Consider the following 25,305-nt stretch of genomic DNA (forward strand, 5'->3'; position numbering starts at 1 on the left):
GGGGATTGTGTATACTATTTTCTGTGTTTATTGTTTTATTAGTTTTTTGTTTAGATATACGTGTATATTTTTTTTACATATATATTTTGAGAAATTTTTATTTAGAGAAGTCATTGAATAAGTTATGAAGAACAAATAGATTCTGATAATTCTTTTATATGGAAAGTTTAGTTTGAAATAGTATGAACTATCGTGGTCGAGTTATTTTGAGCTTCTAATGTACGTTCATTTTGTTAGATACCAAATGCAAAACGCACGACGATTGTCTCTCTCAATTGGCCTGCATAAACGATCAGTGTCTGAACCCGTGCACTCTTCATAATCCTTGCGACTTCGTGGAAGTCTGCCATGTTCAAGACCACAGACCCGTTTGCGTGAAAGGTAGAATATTAGAAAGAAAAATTAATCTGAGATAAAATTGGATGCAAAATTTGGTTGGAAGAAGATAAAGCTCAATTAATACAATTTCAAAACTTACAACCAGGACATTTGATACTTAATACTTATTCTCAAAGTTCACAAATTAATTGTCTAAGAGATTTTGAAGCTTAATTTCAAAGTGCCTAGAATTTATACTGAATAAGAATAATAACTGAATTTGTATCATTTGACGTTCAAAAATCTCTACCAGTTATAAAATGTTATGGCCCGCCATTTGCATCCCATTTTTATCAGAAGAAACAGCAAATTTTCCACGAAATTGATCTTTTTTTCCAATTTTCTCAGATGTAATAAACGATAAGACAGACTGTCCCTACTGTCCAGCGGGTATGGAGTGCGATCCAGCGACGTATACTTGCGTGAAAGGTTTGTACAAGAACGAGTACATCATGATCCATCGTTTCGTTTCTTTTTACAGCGCTCATTCAACTTGTTCTGTAAATATGTACATATGTATTGTACATATATATTTTGTACGTATCACGTGCAATTTTAATTATTCAACATTCGATTTTCACACTATATTTCCACGACTCTCAAGTCATTCACAAGTCTTAAATTAGATCTGTTAGCATTTTCCCTTCGATACTCATCCTTTAACTTTCAAATCTTGAAAACGATACGATTATTTTATATCAATCACGATCTTCGTGCATTCACATATACACACAGAGTATACTGTATTTTATACAAGCTGATTTACTCAATACGAGCCTACCACCCTTATTTTTATACTCGTGCACTCTTTCTCTGGGCTATACGGGCTTTTTTCTCAATCTTTCCTTAGCGGGTTGCACTAGCAACAAAGATTGCCCGCTGACAGAGGCGTGTATTGAGGGCACTTGTCAGGAACCTTGTCTCGTTTGGAATCCTTGCACCAAAAACGCGATCTGCGTTAACACCAATCACCAAGCGGATTGCAGCTGCGAGGACGGTTATCATGGAAATGGATTCTCCTACTGTGAACCAGGTAATTTCTTCGTTATTTAAATATAACAAATCTTTTCAATATTTATATACAATTATCAAATTTTAGAAAGATTCATGTAATCTTCATATTTTAATTTCTATTACAATTTATTTTACGTTAAAATACGTTGTTTGCGAAATACTGATGCATGTAGCATTCTACATATATATATTTTGCTTCATAAATATAAGATCTAGATATACCTAGATATAAACATAAAACAGATATTATATGATATAAATGTTATAAATATTTGTGAATTCACAACATTTCAGAAGAAGAAAGCAGAAACGTATGCCAATACAACGAAGATTGTCCATCGAGCAAATATTGTGATCGCCTTAACCGAAAGTGCATCGACCCATGCTTGGAGAACGATTGTGGTGTGAACGCGAATTGTTATCCAGAGAATCATCAAGCTCAATGCAAGTGTTTGCCTGGATTCCAAGGAAATCCTGAAGTTGGATGCACACTAACGACCACCAATCCGTGTGTTCCAAACCCTTGTGGTTTAGACGCCATGTGCGAGAACGATAATGGCAATCCTATATGCTTCTGTCCGAAAGGATTGACTGGAAATCCGTTTGAACAGTGTAGTAAGTTTCACAAATATATTTTCTTTAGTAAGTTTGAAGTATAGAATAGTTCTTGCACCGATTGAAATTTTTCATGAAACTTCAATTAGGAAGAAAGTTAGTAAAAAAATATTTAATGGAAATTAATTAAATTTTTTATACCCAACCATCTTTATACCTAAATTATTGTAAATTAAAATTTCTGATGAAATTCCAATCAAAATTAGAGCGTATATGAAGACAAAGAATATCTAACGGAAATTCGATTTTCTAACGAGCCTAAAAATATTTCTTCTCAGTACCAGAAGGTGACCAGTGTCAAGAAAATCCATGTGGCGTTAATTCTGGGTGTCGCGTGGTGTCAGGGCAAGTGAGATGCTTCTGTTTGCCAGGATACGAGGGGAAACCACCTGCTTCTCCTTGCACGCTTCCTAGCAACCCTTGCGAACCATCTCCCTGTGGACCTAACACTCAATGTACCGTATTGAACAACGGCCTTTCGAAATGTACTTGCCTACCAGGATACATCGAGAGTCCAAATACGATCAGGGGATGCGTGCCTAAGTCTGATCAGTGTAGTCCTAATCCCTGCGGACTTGGCGCTAAGTGTGACTCGGATAGAGTACCTCCTTGTTATTGTCCGGAGCATACCGTTGGAAATCCTTATCAGAGTTGTGCAGGTAAGTGTTTGTCAAATTTTTAACAATCTATACAGTTCGTAAAATTCTTAACAGAACGCGTTATGTACACGTAAAAGATAAAAAATTAACTCGAACGTGGCTTTTATTTTTTGTTTTCAGTAACTCCATCAGATACATACTCACCTTGCCTGCTAGTTCCTTGCGGGAAGAACGCGGTCTGTGTCGAGGAGGACGGCATTGGAAAATGCAAGTGTATTCCACCATTTATTGGAAACCCATACATGGACGGTTGCGAAGCGGAATGTATCGTGAATCAAGACTGCGACAATCATCTTGCGTGTTTCAATCAGCATTGTAGAGATCCTTGTCCAGGTGTTTGCGGTTCCAATGCAAAATGCGAAGTGGTTGATCATGTTCCAGTTTGTTCTTGCTTACCTGGCTACACCGGCGATCCGTTTGGTTCTTGCAAACTCGAGACGTCTCGTAAGTCTTTATAATTATTGGGTCCGGACCATTGTAATTGTATTATAAAAAGTTTTATCTGCAATGTAGGATTCCAAAATGCATTTCTTGTATTAGTACTTTGAGGTACTATAAATACAAAACAGTTTGAAAAGACATTCCCTACTTTTTTAGTTGTCATTGCAGAATCTATTTAGAGAGTAAAATTGAATTTCATTTGGTTCTTTCAGCTCTTCCATCTCAGAATCCTTGCATGCCATCACCTTGCGGACCGCACAGTATCTGTCGCGTGATGAACGATCGTGCCGTTTGTTCGTGCAGTCCAGGATATCATGGAACGTCGCCTAATTGTCGTCCAGAATGTCTAGTTAGCTCAGAGTGTCCTGCACATTTGGCTTGCATCGGTCAGAAATGTGGTGATCCTTGCCCTGGTCTCTGTGGACAGAATGCTTTGTGCCAGGTCGTCAATCACAACCCCATTTGCAGTTGTCCTTCGGATTATCTCGGTGATCCTTTCACTCAATGCGTCAAAGAAGGTAATTTCATCGAATTTTTCAATTCCTTAAAAATATTTATAAACGATTCAAAGACAAAGAAGTTTATGAAATATCTACCGAATGAAATATTTAAGTCTCTGTCCCTAGGTTCTACTTCTTTAGTTGTGTTCATAAAAATATGAACTGGCGTAATGTGTTAGAGGGCATTACAAATAATTAACAGACTATAACGATTTTAATAAAACTATTTACTCTTTCTTTGTCAGATATACCACTGCCAAGACCAAAGAATCCTTGTTTACCATCGCCCTGTGGCCCGAACGCCGAGTGTCGTGTGCAAGAGGATCATCCAGTTTGCACGTGTATCAGTGGCATGTTCGGAGCACCGCCACTTTGCAGACCAGAATGTTCGATTCATCAAGACTGTCCACATTATCTCGCCTGTGTTCAAAAGAAATGCGTGGATCCTTGTGCTGGTTCTTGCGGATTTAATACCAACTGCACCGTGCAGAACCATCGGCCAATGTGTCAATGTAACGAGGGTTACGAAGGGGATCCATTCTCTGGATGTAGCAAAGGTAGAAATTCTTGAATTCTATAAAGAATATCGCAATGTTTCATTTCAACGATATAACTTGACTTTGGATTGGACACGTAGTAGCAATACTTCCCCATTTTTTACTCGATCAAATTGAAGTTGATGAAGACACACATATTATGAAGTAAACGATTATTTGTTTTTTCTACAGTTACTTTCCCAGTGCCACTGCCATGCGACCCATCGCCGTGTGGCGCGAATGCAATTTGCAAAGAACGAAACGGAGCTGGTTCGTGTAGCTGTTTACCCGACTACACCGGAGACCCATATCAAGGATGTAGACCAGAATGTGTTCAAAATTCAGACTGTGTTCATACGAAGGCTTGTATAAACAATAAGTGCAAGGATCCATGCGTGGGTGCGTGTGGTATAAATGCTCAATGTCAAGTGATCAATCATCAACCCTCGTGCAGCTGTCTCTCTGGCTACACGGGAGATCCATTAAAATCCTGCCATATATCGCCTGGTAAATTTACGAAATAACACGAATTAATACTTTGACAATGTCGCACGAAAAAATTTCAGGCAAATAATGGACGAATATTTGAAAATTCGAAGATTTTGAGAAATTTAGAAATGCACGAAGTTTCAAGATTTGAATATTCTGATAAAGAAATAATCGTTATTTACGACATTTTATTACACTGTCAAAGGATTAAAAGATCAAATCATAATTCTTGCCATTTCATTATAAAACGTCATTTTATCTTTTTCTAGTAACACCACTGCCACGTGATCCATGTCAACCATCACCTTGTGGATCATATAGTAATTGTCGCGTGATCGACAATCATGCGGTTTGTTCCTGCCAGCCAAATTATGTCGGTAGTCCTCCACAATGTAGACCAGAGTGTGTGGTTAGCACAGATTGCGCTCAGAACATGGCTTGTATCGATCAGAAGTGCAGGGATCCTTGTCCAGGCACTTGTGGTCAGAATGCTGATTGTCAAGTTATCAACCATAATCCCGTATGCAGTTGCACGTCTGGATACACCGGAGATCCGTTCTTTGGTTGTGTTAAAGAAGGTAAGATCTTTATATTGCTTACGTCCCGTGACTCTCTACATAAGCCAGACTTCACCCTTCGGGCAGGATGGCCACGAAATGCCCTAAATACCTTTATTTCGGGCCCTAATCCATCATAAATTTTAGCATTTTTTATAGTTATGGTCCTTAAGACCAGACAAGTATCTTTTAAGTTGAAGTATTCCTTAGATTTATTGTCCATACTGTCGATTATCGTATCGTAACGAGAATTTACGATTCTTGTTGGCGCCTCTACCGCGACCGCGTCTCTTCGCGAACAGTTGAACAATTTTAATCGTTCATTTTACGTCAGAGTTGTATTTTTATTGAAACGCTTCAATTATTCGTTTTATGTTACACATTTATTTTTCTACGATCGTATTCTCAGTAATTGTGATTTTGCAAAGTTATTTTTAAATACTTTTTAAAGTGGAACCGAAACAACCTGGACCAAAGCCAAGTGGAAATCCATGCATTCCATCGCCTTGCGGTCCGAATTCTCAGTGTCGCGTGATTGATGGATTCCCAGCATGTTCCTGTCTGCCGAATTACGTAGGCAGAGCACCGAATTGTCGACCGGAGTGCGTTATTAACGAAGGATGTCCTGGAAATCTTGCATGTCAGAACGAACAGTGTGTAGATCCCTGCCCGGGATCCTGTGGCGTGAATACTTACTGCAATGTCGTGAAACACAATCCAGTTTGTATTTGCAACACGGGGTACACTGGAAATCCATTCACCGAATGCGTACCTATCATGAAAGGTAAAGTACCGATGGTTTAAGAATTGTTTTTCTGAACGATTTTAATCTTCGAATTTTCAGATATTTAAATTTGTAAACCTTCGATTTTCAAGTTTCAAACTTTACAAATTTCCGAATTTTCAAACTTTCAAATATTTACATTCCTCGGTTCACCAGTTTCTAAATTTCCAAATTTTCATCTTAAAACCTTTCAAATTCTCAGTACCCACAACCACGGAACAACCGCGCACGCCATGCAATCCATCTCCGTGCGGAGCGAACGCGATCTGCAATGAACGTAACGGCGTAGGATCTTGCACTTGTCGTCCAGAATACATTGGCGATCCCTACACAGGATGTCGACCAGAATGTGTGACAAACACCGATTGCGATCGTAGCAAGGCTTGCCTGAACAATAAATGCGTGAATCCATGCCCTGGCACATGCGGCCAGGGAGCAACTTGTCGCGTGATCAATCACGCTCCATCGTGTTCCTGTCTTCCTGGTTTCACCGGAGATCCTTTCAGCGCCTGCGCAGTGCTCGAAGTGATGCCAACCTCACCGCCACTAAATCCCTGCGAACCATCGCCATGTGGACCCAACAGCAACTGTCGTGTTCACAATGGACACGCTGTGTGTCTTTGTCAACTAGGATTCGTTGGTGTTCCTCCAACCTGTCGTCCAGAATGCACAGTGAGCTCGGAATGTTCTCAAAACAAAGCGTGCATCGATAACAAATGTGCAGATCCTTGTCCAGGTTCCTGTGGGTTGAACACTAAATGTCTGACAGTGAATCACAATCCCATTTGTACTTGCACTAATGGATACACTGGCAATCCACTGGTTCAGTGCACCAAATTTAACGTATCTCAACCACCATTTAAGGATCTTGGAAGTCCGTGCACTCCTAATCCTTGCGGACCTAATTCTCAATGCAGAGTTATTGGCTCTCAACCAGCTTGTTCTTGTTTGTCGAACTTCATCGGTCGTCCACCGAATTGTAGACCGGAGTGCACTGATAACTCGGATTGCTTCCATTCAGCCGCGTGTATTAACCAGAGATGCAAGAGTCCTTGTCCCGGAGCCTGTGGAGAGCTGGCTAGGTGCTCCGTTCAGAATCACGTTCCGATTTGTACGTGTCCCGAGGGTTATGAGGGCGATGCCACTGTTCGGTGCATTCTGGCACCTCCTCCAGGTATGACCTCTTATTTCTAATACTTCGATTATGTTTCAAATCTTCAAGCTTCCAAATTCTCAAACTGTTCAATTTTCAAATCTTTATTCCATTATAACTAATCTTTATTTTATTTAGCAACGGACATAAGCGTAACAAACCCATGTTCACCGAATCCATGCGGTCCAAACGCTCAATGTCGCGAAAGAAACGGTGCAGGAGCCTGTGCATGTCCACCAGATCTTATCGGAGATCCGTACGATAACGCAAAAGGATGTCACAGAGAGTGTGAATCAAACAACGATTGTGCTCCACAATTAACCTGCGTTGGTTTCAAGTGTTCTGATCCGTGCCCAAGCACTTGCGGTACATTATCCATCTGTAATGTTCAGGAACATGTTCCTGTGTGTACTTGCCCTCCAGAATACACGGGAGACCCGTACTTCGCTTGCGAAGTTAAGGAAATATCGAGTGAGTCTGTCATCTATTAAATTTCATACATTTCGTATTCATTTCACATTTATGTTTGATTTCTATTGCACTTGGTTATAATTAGATCGAATAATGATTTTTATTGACTAATTGTTACTATATGTATAAAATATCGGATAAATATTTTATTATTGTGAATTCGTTTTTCAGGAGAACCATTGGATCCATGTTCACCATCACCGTGTGGACCCAATAGTAAGTGTCGCGAAGTGAATGGTCAAGCAGTCTGCACGTGTCTTCCGGAATACAGAGGAATCCCACCGAACTGTAGACCTCACTGTGTGGTCAATGCTGAATGTCCAGCTCACTTGGCTTGTTTGAATAAGAAATGCACGGATCCATGTCCAAATACCTGTGGATTGAGAGCATTGTGTACTACTAAGAATCACAATCCTATTTGTACTTGTCCTGTTGGATTTACAGGAGATCCTTTCTCACTATGCTCGCCTGGTAAGAATTTCATCAATTTTTATATGGATACAATTTTAATAATGATACTTTATGAAGATAGAATTCATTAAATTATACTAATTATACTTAAATTTTTGAACTTCTAAGTCTTCAAATTTTTATCTTATTTATCTATTAGCGCAAGAAGTTCAACCGCCCACGGAACGACCGCCGACCTGCACTCCATCACCCTGCGGTCCGAATTCCCTGTGCCAGATCATATCCGGAAACCCAGCGTGCTCCTGTTTACCAAATTACATCGGTGTTCCTCCAGAGTGCAGACCAGAGTGCATTCTAAGCTCCGAATGCAAGAGTCACCTTGCTTGTGTGAACCAGAAATGTCAGGATCCTTGTACAGGATCTTGTGGCGTTAATGCTCAGTGTCACGTACTGAATCACATTCCTGTTTGCACCTGTATGAATGGTTTCACCGGTGATCCATTTACACAGTGCACAGTGATTCCACCAAGTAAGAAGATATATTTCATTTTTATACTAATTAAATGATTGTTCAGTTTCTTATGAGATGCAAAAACGCATTTTATCCTTAGCAACTGTACCATCTGTGAGCGATCCATGCAGTCCATCGCCTTGTGGACCTAACGCCGTATGCAAAAATGGAGATTGCGAGTGTTTACCTGAATATATCGGCAATCCGTACGAAGCTTGTCGACCAGAATGTATTCTCAATTCGGAATGTGCACGCGATAAGACTTGTCTGAAAAATAAGTGCAGAGATCCTTGCCCTGGCACATGCGGACAGAATGCGGTGTGCGATGTTGTGAATCATATTCCTGTGTGTTCCTGTATACCTGGATACATTGGAGATCCGTTCGTCAGCTGTCGTGTCCAACCACAAGGTGAGTAGAATAAAAACTCTATTTATTTCGATTTATCGAGAGACAAACAGTTCGTATATCAGTAGTTATTTGATATTTTTAACTATCTGTGACTTCTCAATCGCTTGAAACGACAAAACTCGAATCAAATTTTTAAATCTGACCTCCCGGACCTACGAATTTTTTAATTTTCAAATTACTAGATATTTCGATTTTCAAATTTTTCAAATTTCTAATCTCTGATAAATTTTTCGGAACTTAACCAAGATATAATATGTAACGATATCCAGTAAATCATAAAATGCATTTTCAGTTCCAGAAGCAATGAGAGATCCATGCTCGCCCTCACCATGTGGGCCAAACAGCCAATGTCGTAACATCGAGGACCACGCAGTGTGTTCTTGTCTTCAGGGATATCTTGGGTCACCACCTTCGTGCAGACCAGAATGTGTGGTCAGTACGGAATGTCCTCCGACTCGTGCTTGCGTGAACAAAAAATGCACGGATCCCTGTTTGGGTTCTTGCGGCTTGAACGCCAGATGCGAAGTGATCAATCATTCGCCGATCTGCAGTTGTCTTTCTGGACAGACTGGAGATCCTTTCAAGAGCTGCTACGATACTCCGAGTAAGGAATTTTCAATCAACTATTAGGTTGCATAATAAATTCGTTCGCCTCTCGCAATGTCGAAGTCACAGTCCCAAATTCTACATTAATTACGTTCATCTAATTTATCTTTGCAGTCTTACCAGACGTCAAAGACACGGGAGATCCGTGCAATCCATCGCCATGCGGTCCGAATGCTCAATGCCACAACGTGAATGGCTATCCATCCTGTTCTTGTCTTCCAACCTATATCGGAACCCCGCCGTCTTGTCGTCCGGAGTGTCTCATAAATCCCGACTGCCCATCGAACAAAGCTTGCGTAAATTCCAAATGCACGGATCCTTGTGCTGGGTCCTGTGCCGAAAATGCCAGGTGTTTGGTAGTCAATCATGCTGTTACCTGCTCATGTCCAGTCGACTACACAGGAAATCCTTTCGTCCAATGTGTGGAACTGGATCGTAAGTTCATTTAATTTGCTCATTACATCGTTCGGGAAGTTCATCATTTTCTTAAATAATCTAATCTCTTCCCAAGCAAAAAAATTTTTTCTACGTCTCTAACTTATCGTTAGTTTTATACGAGGAATTATCTCCTTTCCGGTTGTACCACGCTTTCGCAAACTCCTTATATTTCCCACGTCCATCGCAATCGTTAATTCGTTATTTTATTGGGTATTTTGAATTTGTTCCATTTAATCATTTTCATACGAATACTCTTAATCGGTATACTTCGTATCTCAAATTGCAGAAGAACCAATCAATCCATGCGAGCCTTCGCCTTGTGGTCCAAACGCGATCTGCCAACAGCGTGACAACGTCGGTGCTTGTATTTGCATCGACGATTACCACGGAAATCCCTATGAAGGCTGTCAGCCAGAATGCATCCTCAGTTCAGACTGTCCAACGAACAAAGCCTGCGTTCGCAACAAATGTGAAGATCCGTGTCCAGGGATATGCGGCATCCAGGCTCAGTGCTCCGTCATCAACCACATCCCTACTTGCACATGTCAGCCTGGCTACGTAGGAGATCCCTTCAGCATCTGTAATTTACCAATCAATACAGACACTGAGCCTACTGTCACTGATCCATGTAGTCCTACGCCTTGTGGACCCAATAGCTTGTGTAGAGCCGTGAAAGATCAAGCTGTGTGTACTTGCCAGGAATCATTCGTTGGTTCTCCGCCTAACTGCAAGCCTGAGTGTGTCGTAAATTCTGAATGTCCTCAAAATAGAGCTTGTTACAAATACAAGTGTAATGATCCTTGTCCTGGAACGTGTGGAGTGGGAGCTAATTGTCGTGTAATTAATCATAATCCGCTGTGCAGCTGCCCTCAGGGTACTACGGGAGATCCTTTCTCTAGATGCTATCCTCAGACGAGTGAGTATTTAAAATAATAATTATATGACCGATTTTTAAAAACCTTCTTTGAATTAAATTAATAAATTGACATTATTTTAAAATTATATTTTTTCCAGTTACACCAACACCACCAGTGGGTGATCCTTGCAGCCCAAGTCCGTGCGGCCTCTACGCAGAATGTAGAGCAATTGGCGATCAAGCTGCTTGTTCATGCCTCAAGAACTACATAGGACTACCACCAAATTGTCGACCAGAGTGCGTCGTTAACACAGATTGTCCTTCTAATCAAGCCTGCATCTCGGAAAAATGCAGAGATCCTTGCATTGGATCGTGTGGACAAAATGCAGATTGTAGGGTGCAGAATCACATTCCTGTCTGTTTGTGCCAACCAGGATATACCGGCGATCCTTTCACGCTATGCTCGCAGATAATAGGTATTTATTAAATTCGAAGGGAAAACACAACAAGTCTATTTTTGCTTATTTTTTTATTTCGAACAGCTCGTTAGATCGACGAATATGAATTTTCTAAAAATAGATCGTACGTCTATAAAACTTTGTAACAATCGTACGTGCGTGATCCGACGATCAATTAAACGGGCAGTAATTTCATGATAGCGAATCGATTATTGAATTTTAAAATTGCTTATTATGATTTTCGTCTGTGGTATTTATTGCTCATGTTTTGTCTTTATCTATTCATTAGACAGTTGAATTCACGTTTGTATTATTATTTATTTTATAGAACAACCAAAGCCAGAAGATCTGTGCAATCCATCCCCCTGTGGACCAAACGCAGATTGCAGAGAGGGAATCTGCACGTGTCATCCAAACTATTTCGGTGATCCATACTCATACTGTCGTCCAGAATGCACTATGAATTCGGACTGCTCTCGAGTAAAGGCGTGTGTCAATCAATTTTGCGTGGATCCTTGTATTGGCACGTGTGGAACCAATGCGAAATGCGACGTGGTCAATCACATTCCTATGTGCAGCTGTTTCCCTGGTACCACTGGAGATCCGTTCACACTGTGTCGACCACAGATATCTGAAGGTGTGTATAATATACATATGAGTTTTAGTTTTAGTATACATATGAATTTGTATAAGCAATCTGCAGAAGTACATGAGGACTATATTAAAGAGATTTTGATCGATTTCTCAGAACCAAGAAAACAACCATGCACACCGTCTCCCTGTGGGCCGAACAGCGTTTGCAAGGTGGTGAACGATCATGCAGTCTGCTCTTGTCAGACTGACTTTATCGGTAGTCCTCCTGCGTGCAGACCAGAGTGTGTAGTGAGTGCCGAGTGTCCGTTAACTCAGGCGTGTCTCGCTAACAAGTGTCAAGATCCCTGTCCAGGAACTTGTGGACAGAATACCAAGTGTCAAGTAGTCAATCACAATCCAATATGCAGCTGCTCCGAGGGACACACTGGCGATCCTTTCACTAGATGTTACATCATGCCCAGTAAGATTTCTCGTTTCTATATTTAGACATTTATCCATCTACATAGTCTGGTTTGAAAAGCAATGGAATTGCTGATGTATTGAATCATACACCGAACGTTCTTCTAAATATCATTCATTTTATCGAATGTATGTTCCTTCGATATAAAGAAAAAAATGATAAATCAGTTAGTAAATAGATTTTTCGAGACACAATTGCATTATGTCAAAGATATTGACTTCAAATCTCTCGAAAAATATTGATTTCTAAAATATTAATTGTCGTATTTTAGATACTAAACTTATATATTTGCATCGAATACATTGTCCCTCTTTTTACGCCTGTTATATCAAATACAGCCTTTTAATCGCTAAGTAACATCGAAATCAGATAATCGACAGAATTATATTTACATCTATTTCTTCCGTAATCTTCAAATATTATTTCTTCGAATTTCAGGACAACCACCAGTACCAACGAACCCGTGTCAACCATCTCCGTGTGGTCCGAACGCGGAGTGTCAAGTGCGAGGTGATAGTTCAGCGTGTTCGTGTATCGAAAATTACATCGGTGTTCCACCAAATTGTAGACCTCAGTGTACGATTAATCCCGAGTGTCCGCCGCATTTAGCGTGTATGCAACAAAAGTGTCGCGATCCGTGTGTCGGTCTGTGCGGTTTGAACGCTCAGTGTACGGTGGTGAATCATCACGCGGTGTGTGCTTGTGTCGATGGTTACAGCGGAAATCCGTTCAGCGTTTGCGAGGCGATCCCGAAGGGTGAGTCTATCAAAGAACAATTTTTCATATTTCTTTCCTTCTTTCTCTCCTATTTGCAAATTTCGTCGTTTGCATGCGGACGAAGTGCAGGTAAGTGCTGATTTACATCTTCCAGAGTTAGACTGCGGATTTCTGCAAATTTATGAAAAATTTGAAGGTGCCGAAGTGCGTGTAATATACAAAAATATTTGTGGAATATAATATATAAAAAAACGTACAATATGCGAAGTATAATACAATATAAATATAATATAAAAATATAATGTAATGTCTCGACATAACGTTTAGTAGGCAAAATAATTGTCTATCTATCATTATTAATTAAATTCGTAAAGATATGAATTTGCGTAAATATCCGCAGCCTAGTAATAACGACCATTTCGTTTGCTAACAAATAATCATATTTTCGTCGTTGAGAAAGAACAGGCCCTAACAAACTCGGTGACAAAACGTCACTATGGTGGCGGGGCCATGAATTATTATCAACATGCACTTAGAGTGAGAATAATCGCCAATTGCATAATCACACCTGCGATTAACGTACCCAACGAAGTTGAGCACGGCTTCGTAAACCCCCACACGTACATATAATTGAGAAAGTAATCATAAATAAAATATATAACCATGTTAAGAGATTGAATGGTGGCGGGGCCTATGGAACATAGGCTCTAATTATACTGTCCCCTGAATGATACCCGATAACCAATTCATCCCCTCGAATATGTAGGATATTGCACGTACTGACCATTCCCAATCCAAGCATAATGCTTTGAAACAGCCCTAAGGTTGAAACGTCCTGAGTTGAAAAAGTCTTGGAACGTTTGGTCCCCTATGTACTCCGTACGAACTACCCTCGTTGCTCTGGATACAAAGGCATTAACCCTTAAAAAGTGATGCGAGCTTACCCTTCCCGATTAAAGATTGAAACCGACCTCGAAAACACGCTTATTAAAAAGTACTTATAAGAATTAATTCCCTAACCCTAGATTATTAAGAAGATTAAAAACCCTAATAAACCCCGAATGCTTAGAAGCGTTTAGAAGATAGTAGACGTTTGAAGACACGCCTCATGACCCTAAATCACCCTAACACCCGATGCTAGAGCGAGAGCCAGTAATAGGAGATTGAATCCTACCCTTGAAGGATCAGACAAACACAAGCATTTGAATGCTTGTTATTTAAGAAAGCTTCTGCTTATCCCCGATCATTCATTAGCAAATTTATTAAAACCTAATGGAAATTCAACGAATATTCATACCACTGCACGAGCTTCCACCAAACACCGCATGATGAATTTAAACATAAGTGAAAGTGTTTCTCTTTTCGATCAGATACACCCTTAGATATTAGGAAACCATGCGAGCCTTCCCCCTGTGGTACCAACGCGATCTGTCGCGAGAACAATGGCGTCGGTTCCTGTTCCTGTCTGCCAGACTACATTGGTGACCCCTACGAAGGATGCAGACCTGAATGTACCCAAAACCCCGATTGCTCCAAGACGATGGCCTGCATGGGCCTCAAGTGCCGAGATCCCTGTCCAGGAACCTGTGGATTGCAAGCCCGTTGCGAAACGATCAATCACGTACCTGCGTGTTCATGTAACCCTGGATACACTGGCAATCCGTTCACCTATTGTTCCCCCATCTCCGTTGCTCGTAAGATTCCATTTTGTGTCACGTTTTGCAACCAAAGACGCTTGATCACTAAACAAAGATAGAGACGTAGAACGTAGAATCGAAGCCTTCATATTCATATAGCAGCGAGTAGAATAGTAACGAGGAACCCAAGTGTTGTTTAGATTAATCAAGCTGTTAGTTCGTTCAAGTAACTTGAAACAATTTTACGAGAGTGAAAAAGCGATTTACTTAACTTGGCGATTATCTTAATGTATAACCTTGAAGTACGTGCACTTATTTCGTGTTTTAAGCGAAGTTCTAATTAGTCACACGTGAAAGAATATTCCAAGTTAAGTAAATAAATCATTCAGACCGATCATATATTGTTTCAAATTACTCGAACTGAAGTACCTTAATTAACCTAAATCATACTTAAGAGAATACCATGGCAGAGGACATACACAGACACAGAGGACACAGAAAACTAACTTTCCAATCAGATAGTCAATCTAATTTCCGTGAGATCTCCTCATTTTTTCTCGACTTCGAATAGAAGATCATCGTTACGTTTCATTAGATTCGTTGCACAAGTAGTTTAACGAGCACAAAGCTTGATTATATTTGCAACTGTGGCATATGTAGGCTGTTTAATGCAATTTTCCCTTACACAGCAAACCCCATAGAGTCAAACCCCTGTAGTCCGTCTCCATGCGGACCGAATAGTCAATGTCGAAACGTCAATGACCATGCTGTGTGTACCTGCCTGGCAAATTTCATTGGAAGCCCACCAACTTGTCGACCCGAATGCGTGGTAAACAGTGAATGTTCGAGGGAACTCGCGTGCATTAATCAAAAATGCGCGTCCCCGTGCATGAACTCGTGTGGTATCAATACGCAGTGTAAGGTGATCAACCACAGCCCCATATGCATCTGCAATATTGGATACACTGGTGATCCGTTTACGAAATGCTTCCCTACTCCACGTAAGAATATTTCTCTTGATATTTTCTCCATCATAGATCATCGAGTTTTTTTAACCCTCCATTTAAAAGTCAGGATCAGCTAATAACAATTTCTATTTTATCAGACTCTAACGAAAGCATACGAGTTGCTTTATATACTAGATTTCAAAGATTCACAGCTTCTATTGTACAATGGTTACGCATTATATTCTCATTATTTATGATCTTATTATGTTTTCTAATCTCATAGATGTGCAATTTATAATTAATGAACTTAGGATACTTTCATCGTAACACGTTCGTCAGCTTGAATTTCATATTATGCATAACCTACTTCGTCAAACATCCAGAATCTAAAACATTTTAAAACCTTCGACAATGCGTAATCTACTTCATCAAATATCCAGTATTCAAAAATTCTAAAACTTTCGATTCATCCTAACAAATTGAATACGAACGGCTTCTATTAAAATTAACCACATATAATGTAATCAACAAATTTTAGAATCACCCCAGAAAGACACTGACCTCGCTCCCAAAGATCCGTGCGTGCCATCACCTTGTGGCATGTACGCAGAATGCAGGAACATCGGTGGTACAGCCTCTTGTTCCTGTCTGCCAAGATATATCGGATCCCCACCGACCTGTCGACCGGAATGTCGCGTGAATTCAGATTGCCCCATGAATCTTGCGTGTACCAATGAGAAGTGCAGAGATCCTTGCCAAGGATCCTGTGGTGTCACGTCCCTGTGCACGGTTTACAATCACGTGCCTGTGTGCACCTGCCCTGAAGGATACACCGGCGATCCTTTCAGCAATTGCTATCCTGCACCCATTAAACCAAGTAAGGAAATTCAAGAAAAAGTAAGAATTGAAATTTGTATGGTCTGTAAAAAATACGAGACACGTTCGTTCCTTTAACAGCTGAACCAACTGTTGTTGACCCTTGTGCATTCTCACCATGTGGACCTAATGCACGTTGTGACGATGGAATTTGCACATGTTTACAAGAGTATCAGGGAGATCCTTACGTTGGTTGTCGACCAGAGTGCGTACTGAATACGGATTGTCCTCAGAATCGAGCATGCATCAGGAACAAATGTGTCGATCCTTGCCCCGGTACATGTGGCCGAAATGCGCAGTGTCTGATATTCAATCATGTGCCCATGTGCAGCTGCCCTAGTGGAATGGTCGGAAATGCATTTGTTCAGTGCACTATCCTTCAAGGTACAACTCCAGGAACTTATCTTTTAACCCTTAATTCATATCGCTATATTATAGACGGTATAACACATTTGGTTACATTTGAATTAATTACCAATATTATTTTTCGATACTAATGTGAGAAAATATTCGTTATGACGGAAACTTAAATATCTACGATACTGTAACAATGACAGATACTGTAAAGAGGAATCCCTGTTCGCCGTCACCCTGTGGACCAAATAGCGTGTGTAGAGAGATCAATGAACAGCCAGTGTGTTCCTGCGTAGCAGGATTCCTGGGTGCACCACCTACCTGTAGACCGGAATGTACAGTCAGTTCAGATTGTCCTTTATCAGAAGCTTGTACCAATCAGAAATGTGTCAATCCCTGTCCCGGTTCATGTGGATTCAGAGCTACTTGTAACGTTGTCAATCATAATCCTATATGCAGTTGTCCATCAGAACTCACTGGCGATCCATTTGTTCAGTGTGTTCTACGACGTAAGATTTGTTTCCTCGATGTACCATCATTGGCGAAGTTTATAAAACTAATAATAATAATCCACATATGTACTTTTAGCACCCAAGCCCGTACTGCCACAAAACCCATGCGAACCTTCTCCATGCGGACCCAATGCAGAATGCAGAGTGGTCAATGACGCTCCCTCTTGCTCTTGTTCGCCGGAATTCATAGGCACACCTCCCAATTGTAGACCCGAATGTATCAGTAATAGCGAATGTTCTGGTCACATGGCGTGTATGAATCAGAAATGCAGAGACCCTTGTCCGGGATCCTGTGGCGCTAACGCTGAATGTCGCGTTGTCAGTCATACACCTATGTGTGTGTGTCCGAGCGACTATACCGGTGATCCCTTCACTCAATGTACACCTAGACCACGTAAGGATCAACATTTTTGTTCATTGCCATTCTGTTATTATACCCGTTACTAGTGGTCAGACGAATTAGCAGTCGGAACCTTTTACTTTGATTATCAATGCAGGAAATATTTTATTGCATTAATTTTCCGTATTTTCTGACTATTGTAAAACCTTTTAGCTGTCCCTGTGAATATTTCTCCATGCACTCCTTCGCCATGTGGCTTCAACGCGATATGCAAAGAACAAAACGGTATAGGTTCGTGTTCCTGTTCGCCCGATTACATTGGCAACCCTTACGAAGGTTGTCGTCCTGAATGCGTCGTTGATACGGACTGTCCATCTACCTTGAGCTGTATACGTTCTAAATGTCAAGATCCTTGTCCAGGCACTTGTGGAACGAACACAGAGTGCAAGGTTATCAATCATCGTCCTGCGTGCACGTGTATTCAAGGTTACAGTGGAAATCCCTTCCAATACTGCACCTTGATGCGTGAATTAGGTATGAGTATTTAGCTGTTCGTTCTAGTATGCATTTGGCATAAACTCTTACGAATGAAAAGATTGCAATTCTTGTCTTTCGAAAGATTACAAGATTACAATATTTTGTATAAATTTAAATCGTAATCTTGTAGAAGATAAACCGACGTACAAGGACCCATGCAATCCTTCACCTTGCGGACCAAACAGTCAATGTCGAGTAGTAAATGATCAAGGAGTTTGTTCCTGTCTGCCAGAATATACAGGCGTACCTCCAATGTGTCGACCTGAGTGCGTTCTAAACTCAGAGTGTCCTCAAGATCGTGCATGTATTAACCAGAAATGCGTGGACCCGTGTCCAGCTTCTTGTGGCACATTCGCTACATGCGTGGTCAGGAATCACAGTCCAATCTGTGCATGTAGGCAATCATACACGGGGGATCCCTTTACCAGATGCTTCCCTATTCCACGTAAGATATATCGAAACATTTCGAGTAACTTAATATTAGAAAAGTTGAGTACGATTCACATTTCGGAATTGCACTTTTAGAAGCTACGCCTCCTACAGCACTCGAAGTTACACAACCATGTTTGCCTTCTCCTTGCGGTCCAAATTCAGAATGTCGTGTGGTTAATGGTGGGCCATCTTGTCAATGTCGACCATCTTACATTGGAAGTCCTCCAAACTGTCGTCCAGAGTGTACAGTGAATTCTGATTGTTCTCCTAGTCAGGCTTGCATGAGAGCAAAATGCGGAGACCCTTGCCCAGGTTCTTGTGGATCTAATGCTCAGTGCACTGTACTCAATCACGTTCCTATATGTTCCTGTTTCGAAGGATACACGGGAGATCCTTTCAGTAACTGTCATCCTGCTCCCGTTAAGCCAAGTAAGGAAGTTGAAATAAAAAGCTCAATCTGAGATTATTGAAAAGTTCCTAGAATATAACAGGTTTGTTCCTTTCGCAGTTGAACCCACTGTTGCTGACCCTTGTACACCATCGCCTTGTGGTCCCAATGCACGTTGTGACAATGGAATTTGTACATGCCTATCAGAATATCAGGGTGATCCATATGTAGGTTGTCGTCCAGAATGTGTACTGAATACGGACTGTCCTCAGAATAGAGCTTGTTTAAGAAACAAGTGCGTTGATCCTTGTCCTGGTACATGTGGTGTCAATGCAGAATGTTTAGTATACAATCACGTGCCCATGTGCAGTTGTCCTAATGGAATGGTTGGAAACGCATTCGTTCAGTGCACAATTCTTCAAGGTATAGATCAATGAATTTTCTTTCCACATTCGATTCGTATCGCTTCATTTTGTAACGCATTTGAAAACCATTTCAAAAAACTGTATCGTACTGTGACGATGATAGATACCGTCAAAGGAAACCCATGTTCGCCTTCACCGTGTGGACCAAACAGTGTTTGTCGAGAGATCAATGGTCAGCCTGTTTGCTCCTGCGTAGCAGGATACTTAGGAGCACCACCAACTTGCAGACCAGAATGTACAGTCAGTTCCGACTGCCCACCGACACAGGCTTGCACCAATCAGAAATGTGTCAATCCTTGCCCTGGTACATGTGGGTTTAGAGCCATTTGCAATGTTGTCAATCATAATCCGATATGCAGCTGTCCACCTGAACTCTCTGGCGATCCATTTGTTCAGTGTGTTCCACGACGTAAGATTTAGTTCTTCAAGATTTGAACGCTGAACAGAATTTAGAAACGTAAGACAGATGATCGTAATTTGTACGTGTCTTTTTAGCACCCGAGCCCGTAGTGCCACAAAACCCATGTGAACAATCTCCGTGTGGACCCAATGCAGAATGCAGAGACATCAATGGTGCACCTTCTTGCTCCTGTTTGTCGGAATTCATAGGAGCCCCACCTAATTGCAGGCCCGAATGTGTTAGCAATAGCGAATGTCCTAGTCAGTTTGCCTGTATGAATAAAAAATGCAGGGATCCTTGTCCTGGATCTTGTGGGGCTAACGCCGAGTGTCGTGTTGTTAGTCATACACCTATGTGTATTTGCCCTGATCGCTATACCGGTGATCCTTTCACTCAGTGTACACTCAAACCACGTAAGGATAAAAATCTATATTTTCTTCCTTTTGAACTTTCACTAATAGTCAAAAAAGTATTTTCGAGAAGGCAGGACCTTTGACTTTCATAATCGCGTATTATATTTGTTGCCCTTCGATTGCTCTGACTATTTAACAATTTTCTAGCTGTTCCCGTCAATCTCTCCCCATGTAGTCCATCGCCGTGCGGTTTCAATGCGATATGTAAAGAACAGAACGGTGTCGGTTCATGTTCCTGTGCAGCCGATTACATCGGCAATCCTTACGAAGGGTGCCGCCCTGAGTGTGTCCTTGACACGGACTGTCCATCAGCATTAAGTTGTATACGCTCTAAATGCCAAGATCCCTGCCCAGGTACCTGTGGCACGAACGCAGAATGTAAGGTCATCAACCATCGTCCTGCGTGCACGTGCTTCCGAGACTACACTGGAAATCCATTCCAATACTGTACCTTGATACGTGAAATAGGTACGAAAAATCTCTCAAATGTTTGATTAGGATCATTGTAGTAAATTTTTTGCACTCATGAATTTTTATTTCTGAAGATCAGGCGAAATAATTTTCGCAACGTAAAATCTGAATTAAAATCTCTTGTAGAAGACGAAATGAAATATAAGGATCCGTGCAACCCTTCTCCCTGTGGACCAAACAGTCAGTGTCGTGTAGTAAACGGCCAAGGAGTTTGCTCCTGTCTACCTGAATTCACGGGTGCACCTCCTATGTGTCGCCCCGAGTGTACTCTAAATTCCGAGTGCCCTGAAGAACGTGCATGCGTTAACCAGAAATGTGTGGACCCGTGTCCCGCATCTTGTGGCACATTTGCTACATGTGTGGTAAAAAATCACAGTCCAATTTGTGCTTGCAGAGAAACATACACTGGAGATCCATTCACTAGATGTTTCCCCATCCCACGTAAGACATTTCGGAAAATTCCAAATTAATTTATATACTCTTTGATATAAAATTAGACAGATTTCTGATTTCGTAATTGCCCTTTTAGAAGCCCTACCACCAGCCACAGTCGAACCTTCACAACCTTGTTTGCCATCTCCTTGTGGTCCAAATTCAGAGTGTCGTATAGTTAACGGAGGTCCATCTTGTCAATGTCTACCAACTTACATTGGAAGTCCACCAAACTGTCGTCCAGAGTGTACAGTTAGCTCTGACTGTTCTCCCAGTCAAGCCTGTATAAGACAAAAATGCAGAGATCCTTGTCCAGGGTCTTGTGGCTCTAACGCACAGTGTACAGTATCGAATCACGTTCCTGTATGTTCGTGTCTAAGCGGATACACAGGAGATCCTTTCAACAGTTGCAATCTTGCTCCTGTTAAACCAAGTAAGAAAAATTAAAAGCTAGTAATTATGATTAATCTGTAAAAAATGCGAAATATTTTTATTGCCTTTATAGCTGAACCCATGATTATTGACCCTTGTGCATCATCACCTTGTGGTCCCAATGCACGTTGCGACAGTGGAATCTGTACATGTTTACCAGAGTATCAGGGAGATCCTTACATTGGTTGTCGACCAGAATGTGTGTTGAACACAGATTGCCCTCAGAATCGTGCTTGTCTGAGAAACAAGTGTGTTGATCCTTGTCCTGGTACTTGTGGCATAAATGCAGAATGTCTGGTGTACAGTCACGTGCCCATGTGCAGCTGTCCCAGCGGAATGGTTGGAAACGCATTTGTTCAGTGCACTGTTCTCCAAGGTACAAATTAAGAAATTTCATTTGCAATGATAATTTAATCCTCATCTCACACGCCTCTGACTGTCTCCCATTATATTTTAACGATAGATACCATAAAAAGAAACCCTTGTTCACCTTCACCATGTGGACCAAACAGTATTTGTCGGGAGATCAATGGACAGCCCGTTTGTTCGTGCGTAGCAGGATTCCTAGGTGCTCCTCCAACTTGTAGACCAGAATGTATACTTAGTTCTGATTGTTCTCTATCAGAAGCTTGTAGTAATCAAAAATGTGTCAATCCTTGTCCCGGCTCATGTGGATTCAGAGCTACTTGTAACGTTGCCAATCATAATCCTATATGCAGTTGCCCACCAGACCTCACTGGCGATCCATTTGTTCAATGTACCCCACGCCGTAAGCAGTGTTCCTTTAAAATTGGATCTTTTGTAGATCTTGTTTCAAAACATAAAGCTTATTCATATATATGTTTTTAGCACCTGAGCCCGTTGTGCCACAAAACCCATGCGAACCTTCTCCATGCGGACCAAATTCTCAATGTAGAGTTGTCAACGATGCTCCCTCATGTTCTTGTTCTCCAGAATTCATAGGCGCACCTCCGAATTGTCGACCGGAATGTGTCAGTAACAGCGAATGTCCTAGTCAGTTTGCTTGTATCAATCAGAAATGCAGAGATCCTTGTCCTGGATCCTGCGGGGCGAACGCGGAGTGTCGTGTTGTCAGTCATACTCCAATGTGTGTTTGTCCTGAGGATTATACTGGTGACCCCTTCACGCAGTGTACACCAAGACCACGTAAGGGCCAAGAGTATTCTTTCCCTAATACTTTTTTTCTAAATTACAGTTATTAACAATTTTTATTCGTCGAAAATATTAAATGATAACGTTAAAACGTTTTAGCTATCCCCGTCGATATTTCTCCATGCACCCCATCACCGTGCGGTTTCAACGCGATATGCAGAGAACAAAGTGGTGTAGGGTCCTGTTCCTGTTTAAATGATTATATTGGCAATCCCTATCAAGGATGTCGCCCTGAATGTGTCGTTGACACTGACTGTTCATCCACATTGAGCTGCATACGCTCTAAATGTCAGGATCCTTGCCCTGGCACCTGTGGTACGAACGCAGAGTGCCAAGTCATCAATCATCGTCCTGCATGCACTTGTCTCCAAGGTTACAGTGGAAATCCCTTCCAATACTGTACAGTAATCCGGGAAATAGGTATGAGTATTTACCCATTCGTCCTGGTATACATTTGACATAAACTCTGACGCATGAAAAGCTTGAAGTTCTTGTACTTCGAAAGATTACAAGAAATATTTCTTATAATTCGAAATCCCCATTTTCTAGAAGATAAACCAACGTACAAGGATCCATGCAACCCTTCACCTTGCGGACCAAATAGTCAATGTCGAGTAATAAATGATCAAGGTGTTTGCTCTTGTCTGGCTGAATTCACTGGCACACCACCCATGTGTCGTCCCGAGTGTACTTTAAATTCAGAATGTTCACAAGATCGTGCGTGCGTTAACCAGAAATGTGTTAATCCATGTCCTGCTTCATGTGGAACTTTCGCCACTTGCATGATCAGGAATCACAGCCCAATTTGTGCCTGCAGAGAATCATACACCGGGGATCCCTTCACTAGATGTTTCCCCGTTCCACGTAAGATATCGCGATATTAATTTAAATTGCTCTAAAATAGAAAGATTCTCCATTTCGAAATCCCATATTTAGAAGCTGCACCACCTACAGCAGTCGATGTTTCACAACCATGTTTGCCTTCTCCTTGCGGTCCAAATTCAGAATGTCGTGTGGTTAATGGTGGACCATCTTGTCAATGTCTATTAACTTATATTGGAAGCCCTCCAAATTGTCGTCCAGAGTGTACAGTAAATTCTGATTGTTCCGCAAGCCAGACTTGCATGAGACAAAGGTGCAGAGATCCTTGTCCAGGTTCATGTGGTTCCAATGCCCAGTGCACGGTGCTCAATCACGTTCCTATATGCACCTGTTTCGAAGGATACACTGGAGATCCCTTCAGTAACTGCAATCTCTCTCCCGTCATACCAAGTAAGAAAGATACAAAAATATGACGAATTATAATTTGCGAAGGAGTCCTAAAAAATGAGGAACATGTTTATTCCTTTGATAGCTGAGCCAACTATTGTTGATCCCTGTGCATCATCACCTTGTGGGCCCAATGCACGTTGCGACAATGGAATATGTACATGTTTGGCAGAATATCAAGGGGACCCTTATATGGGTTGTCGACCAGAATGTGTACTGAACACAGACTGTCCTCAGAATCGGGCTTGTTTAAGGAATAAATGCATCGATCCTTGTCCTGGTACATGTGGTTTAAATGCAGAATGTTTAGTATACAATCACGTGCCTATGTGTAGCTGTCCCACTGGCATGATTGGAAATGCTTTTGTTCAGTGCACTGTCTTCCAAGGTACAGTTTGTAAAATATTCTTTGCTATATTAATCGCAAAAAGTTCGCTTCTGATTCTCATCTGATCGTCTATCATATTGCCATGACGATAGATACCATAGAAAGAAATCCATGTTCGCCTTCACCGTGTGGACCAAACAGCGTTTGTCGAGAGATCAATGGTCAGCCTGTCTGCTCCTGCGTAGCAGGATTCTTAGGAGCACCACCAACTTGTAGACCAGAGTGCACAGTCAGTACTGATTGTCCATTGACACAAGCTTGTACCAATCAGAAGTGTGTAAATCCATGTCCGGGTTCATGTGGATTCAGAGCTGTTTGCAATGTCGTCAATCATAATCCTATATGCAGTTGTCCAGCAGACCTCGCTGGTGATCCGTTTGTTCAATGTGTTCCACCACGTAAGATCTATTTCTTCGTATATGATCTCTGAACAAAATTATTATCAAACATATTAATAATTCATACACATATTTTTAGCACCCGAACCCGTAGTGCCACAAAACCCATGCGAACCCACCCCGTGCGGCCCCAACTCTCAATGTAGGGTTGTCAACGATGCTCCCTCATGTTCTTGTTCTCCAGAATTCATAGGCGCACCTCCGAATTGTCGACCGGAATGTGTCAGTAATAGCGAATGTCCTAGTCAGTTTGCTTGCATCAATCAGAAATGCAGAGATCCTTGTCCTGGATCCTGCGGGGCGAATGCGGAGTGTCGTGTTGTCAGTCATACTCCAATGTGTGTTTGTCCTGAGGATTATACTGGTGACCCCTTCACGCAGTGTACACCAAGACCACGTAAGGATGAAGAATTCTTTTTCCAGT

At 41.4% G+C, this 25,305-nt stretch overlaps 1 protein-coding gene across 1 annotated transcript in view; it reads left to right on the forward strand.

Moving 5' to 3' along the window:
* The window catches only part of dpy (fibrillin-like protein dumpy), a 114,571-nt gene that overhangs the window by 48,658 nt on the left and 40,608 nt on the right, over positions 1 to 25,305 (forward strand). Inside the window, 46 exon segments of the mRNA XM_069112957.1 lie at positions 238 to 381; positions 727 to 807; positions 1,229 to 1,411; positions 1,687 to 2,007; positions 2,286 to 2,666; positions 2,787 to 3,110; positions 3,320 to 3,625; positions 3,853 to 4,164; positions 4,336 to 4,650; positions 4,902 to 5,210; positions 5,641 to 5,973; positions 6,176 to 7,147; positions 7,265 to 7,597; positions 7,769 to 8,068; positions 8,208 to 8,537; positions 8,620 to 8,928; positions 9,221 to 9,532; positions 9,649 to 9,969; positions 10,259 to 10,888; positions 10,987 to 11,304; positions 11,615 to 11,923; positions 12,035 to 12,340; positions 12,779 to 13,096; positions 14,428 to 14,751; positions 15,384 to 15,695; positions 16,180 to 16,518; positions 16,599 to 16,901; positions 17,075 to 17,380; positions 17,460 to 17,777; positions 17,937 to 18,257; positions 18,391 to 18,705; positions 18,786 to 19,121; positions 19,201 to 19,503; positions 19,609 to 19,914; positions 20,001 to 20,318; positions 20,466 to 20,786; positions 20,916 to 21,230; positions 21,319 to 21,654; positions 21,727 to 22,422; positions 22,503 to 22,820; positions 22,926 to 23,246; positions 23,376 to 23,690; positions 23,763 to 24,108; positions 24,194 to 24,483; positions 24,576 to 24,881; positions 24,961 to 25,278. Coding sequence (XP_068969058.1) covers positions 238 to 381; positions 727 to 807; positions 1,229 to 1,411; positions 1,687 to 2,007; positions 2,286 to 2,666; positions 2,787 to 3,110; positions 3,320 to 3,625; positions 3,853 to 4,164; positions 4,336 to 4,650; positions 4,902 to 5,210; positions 5,641 to 5,973; positions 6,176 to 7,147; positions 7,265 to 7,597; positions 7,769 to 8,068; positions 8,208 to 8,537; positions 8,620 to 8,928; positions 9,221 to 9,532; positions 9,649 to 9,969; positions 10,259 to 10,888; positions 10,987 to 11,304; positions 11,615 to 11,923; positions 12,035 to 12,340; positions 12,779 to 13,096; positions 14,428 to 14,751; positions 15,384 to 15,695; positions 16,180 to 16,518; positions 16,599 to 16,901; positions 17,075 to 17,380; positions 17,460 to 17,777; positions 17,937 to 18,257; positions 18,391 to 18,705; positions 18,786 to 19,121; positions 19,201 to 19,503; positions 19,609 to 19,914; positions 20,001 to 20,318; positions 20,466 to 20,786; positions 20,916 to 21,230; positions 21,319 to 21,654; positions 21,727 to 22,422; positions 22,503 to 22,820; positions 22,926 to 23,246; positions 23,376 to 23,690; positions 23,763 to 24,108; positions 24,194 to 24,483; positions 24,576 to 24,881; positions 24,961 to 25,278 — 15,450 coding nt within the window.

Source organism: Bombus flavifrons, chromosome 5 (assembly GCF_040668555.2).
Source record: "Bombus flavifrons isolate JBK064 chromosome 5, iyBomFlav1_principal, whole genome shotgun sequence".
NCBI classification, from domain to species: domain Eukaryota; kingdom Metazoa; phylum Arthropoda; class Insecta; order Hymenoptera; family Apidae; genus Bombus; species Bombus flavifrons.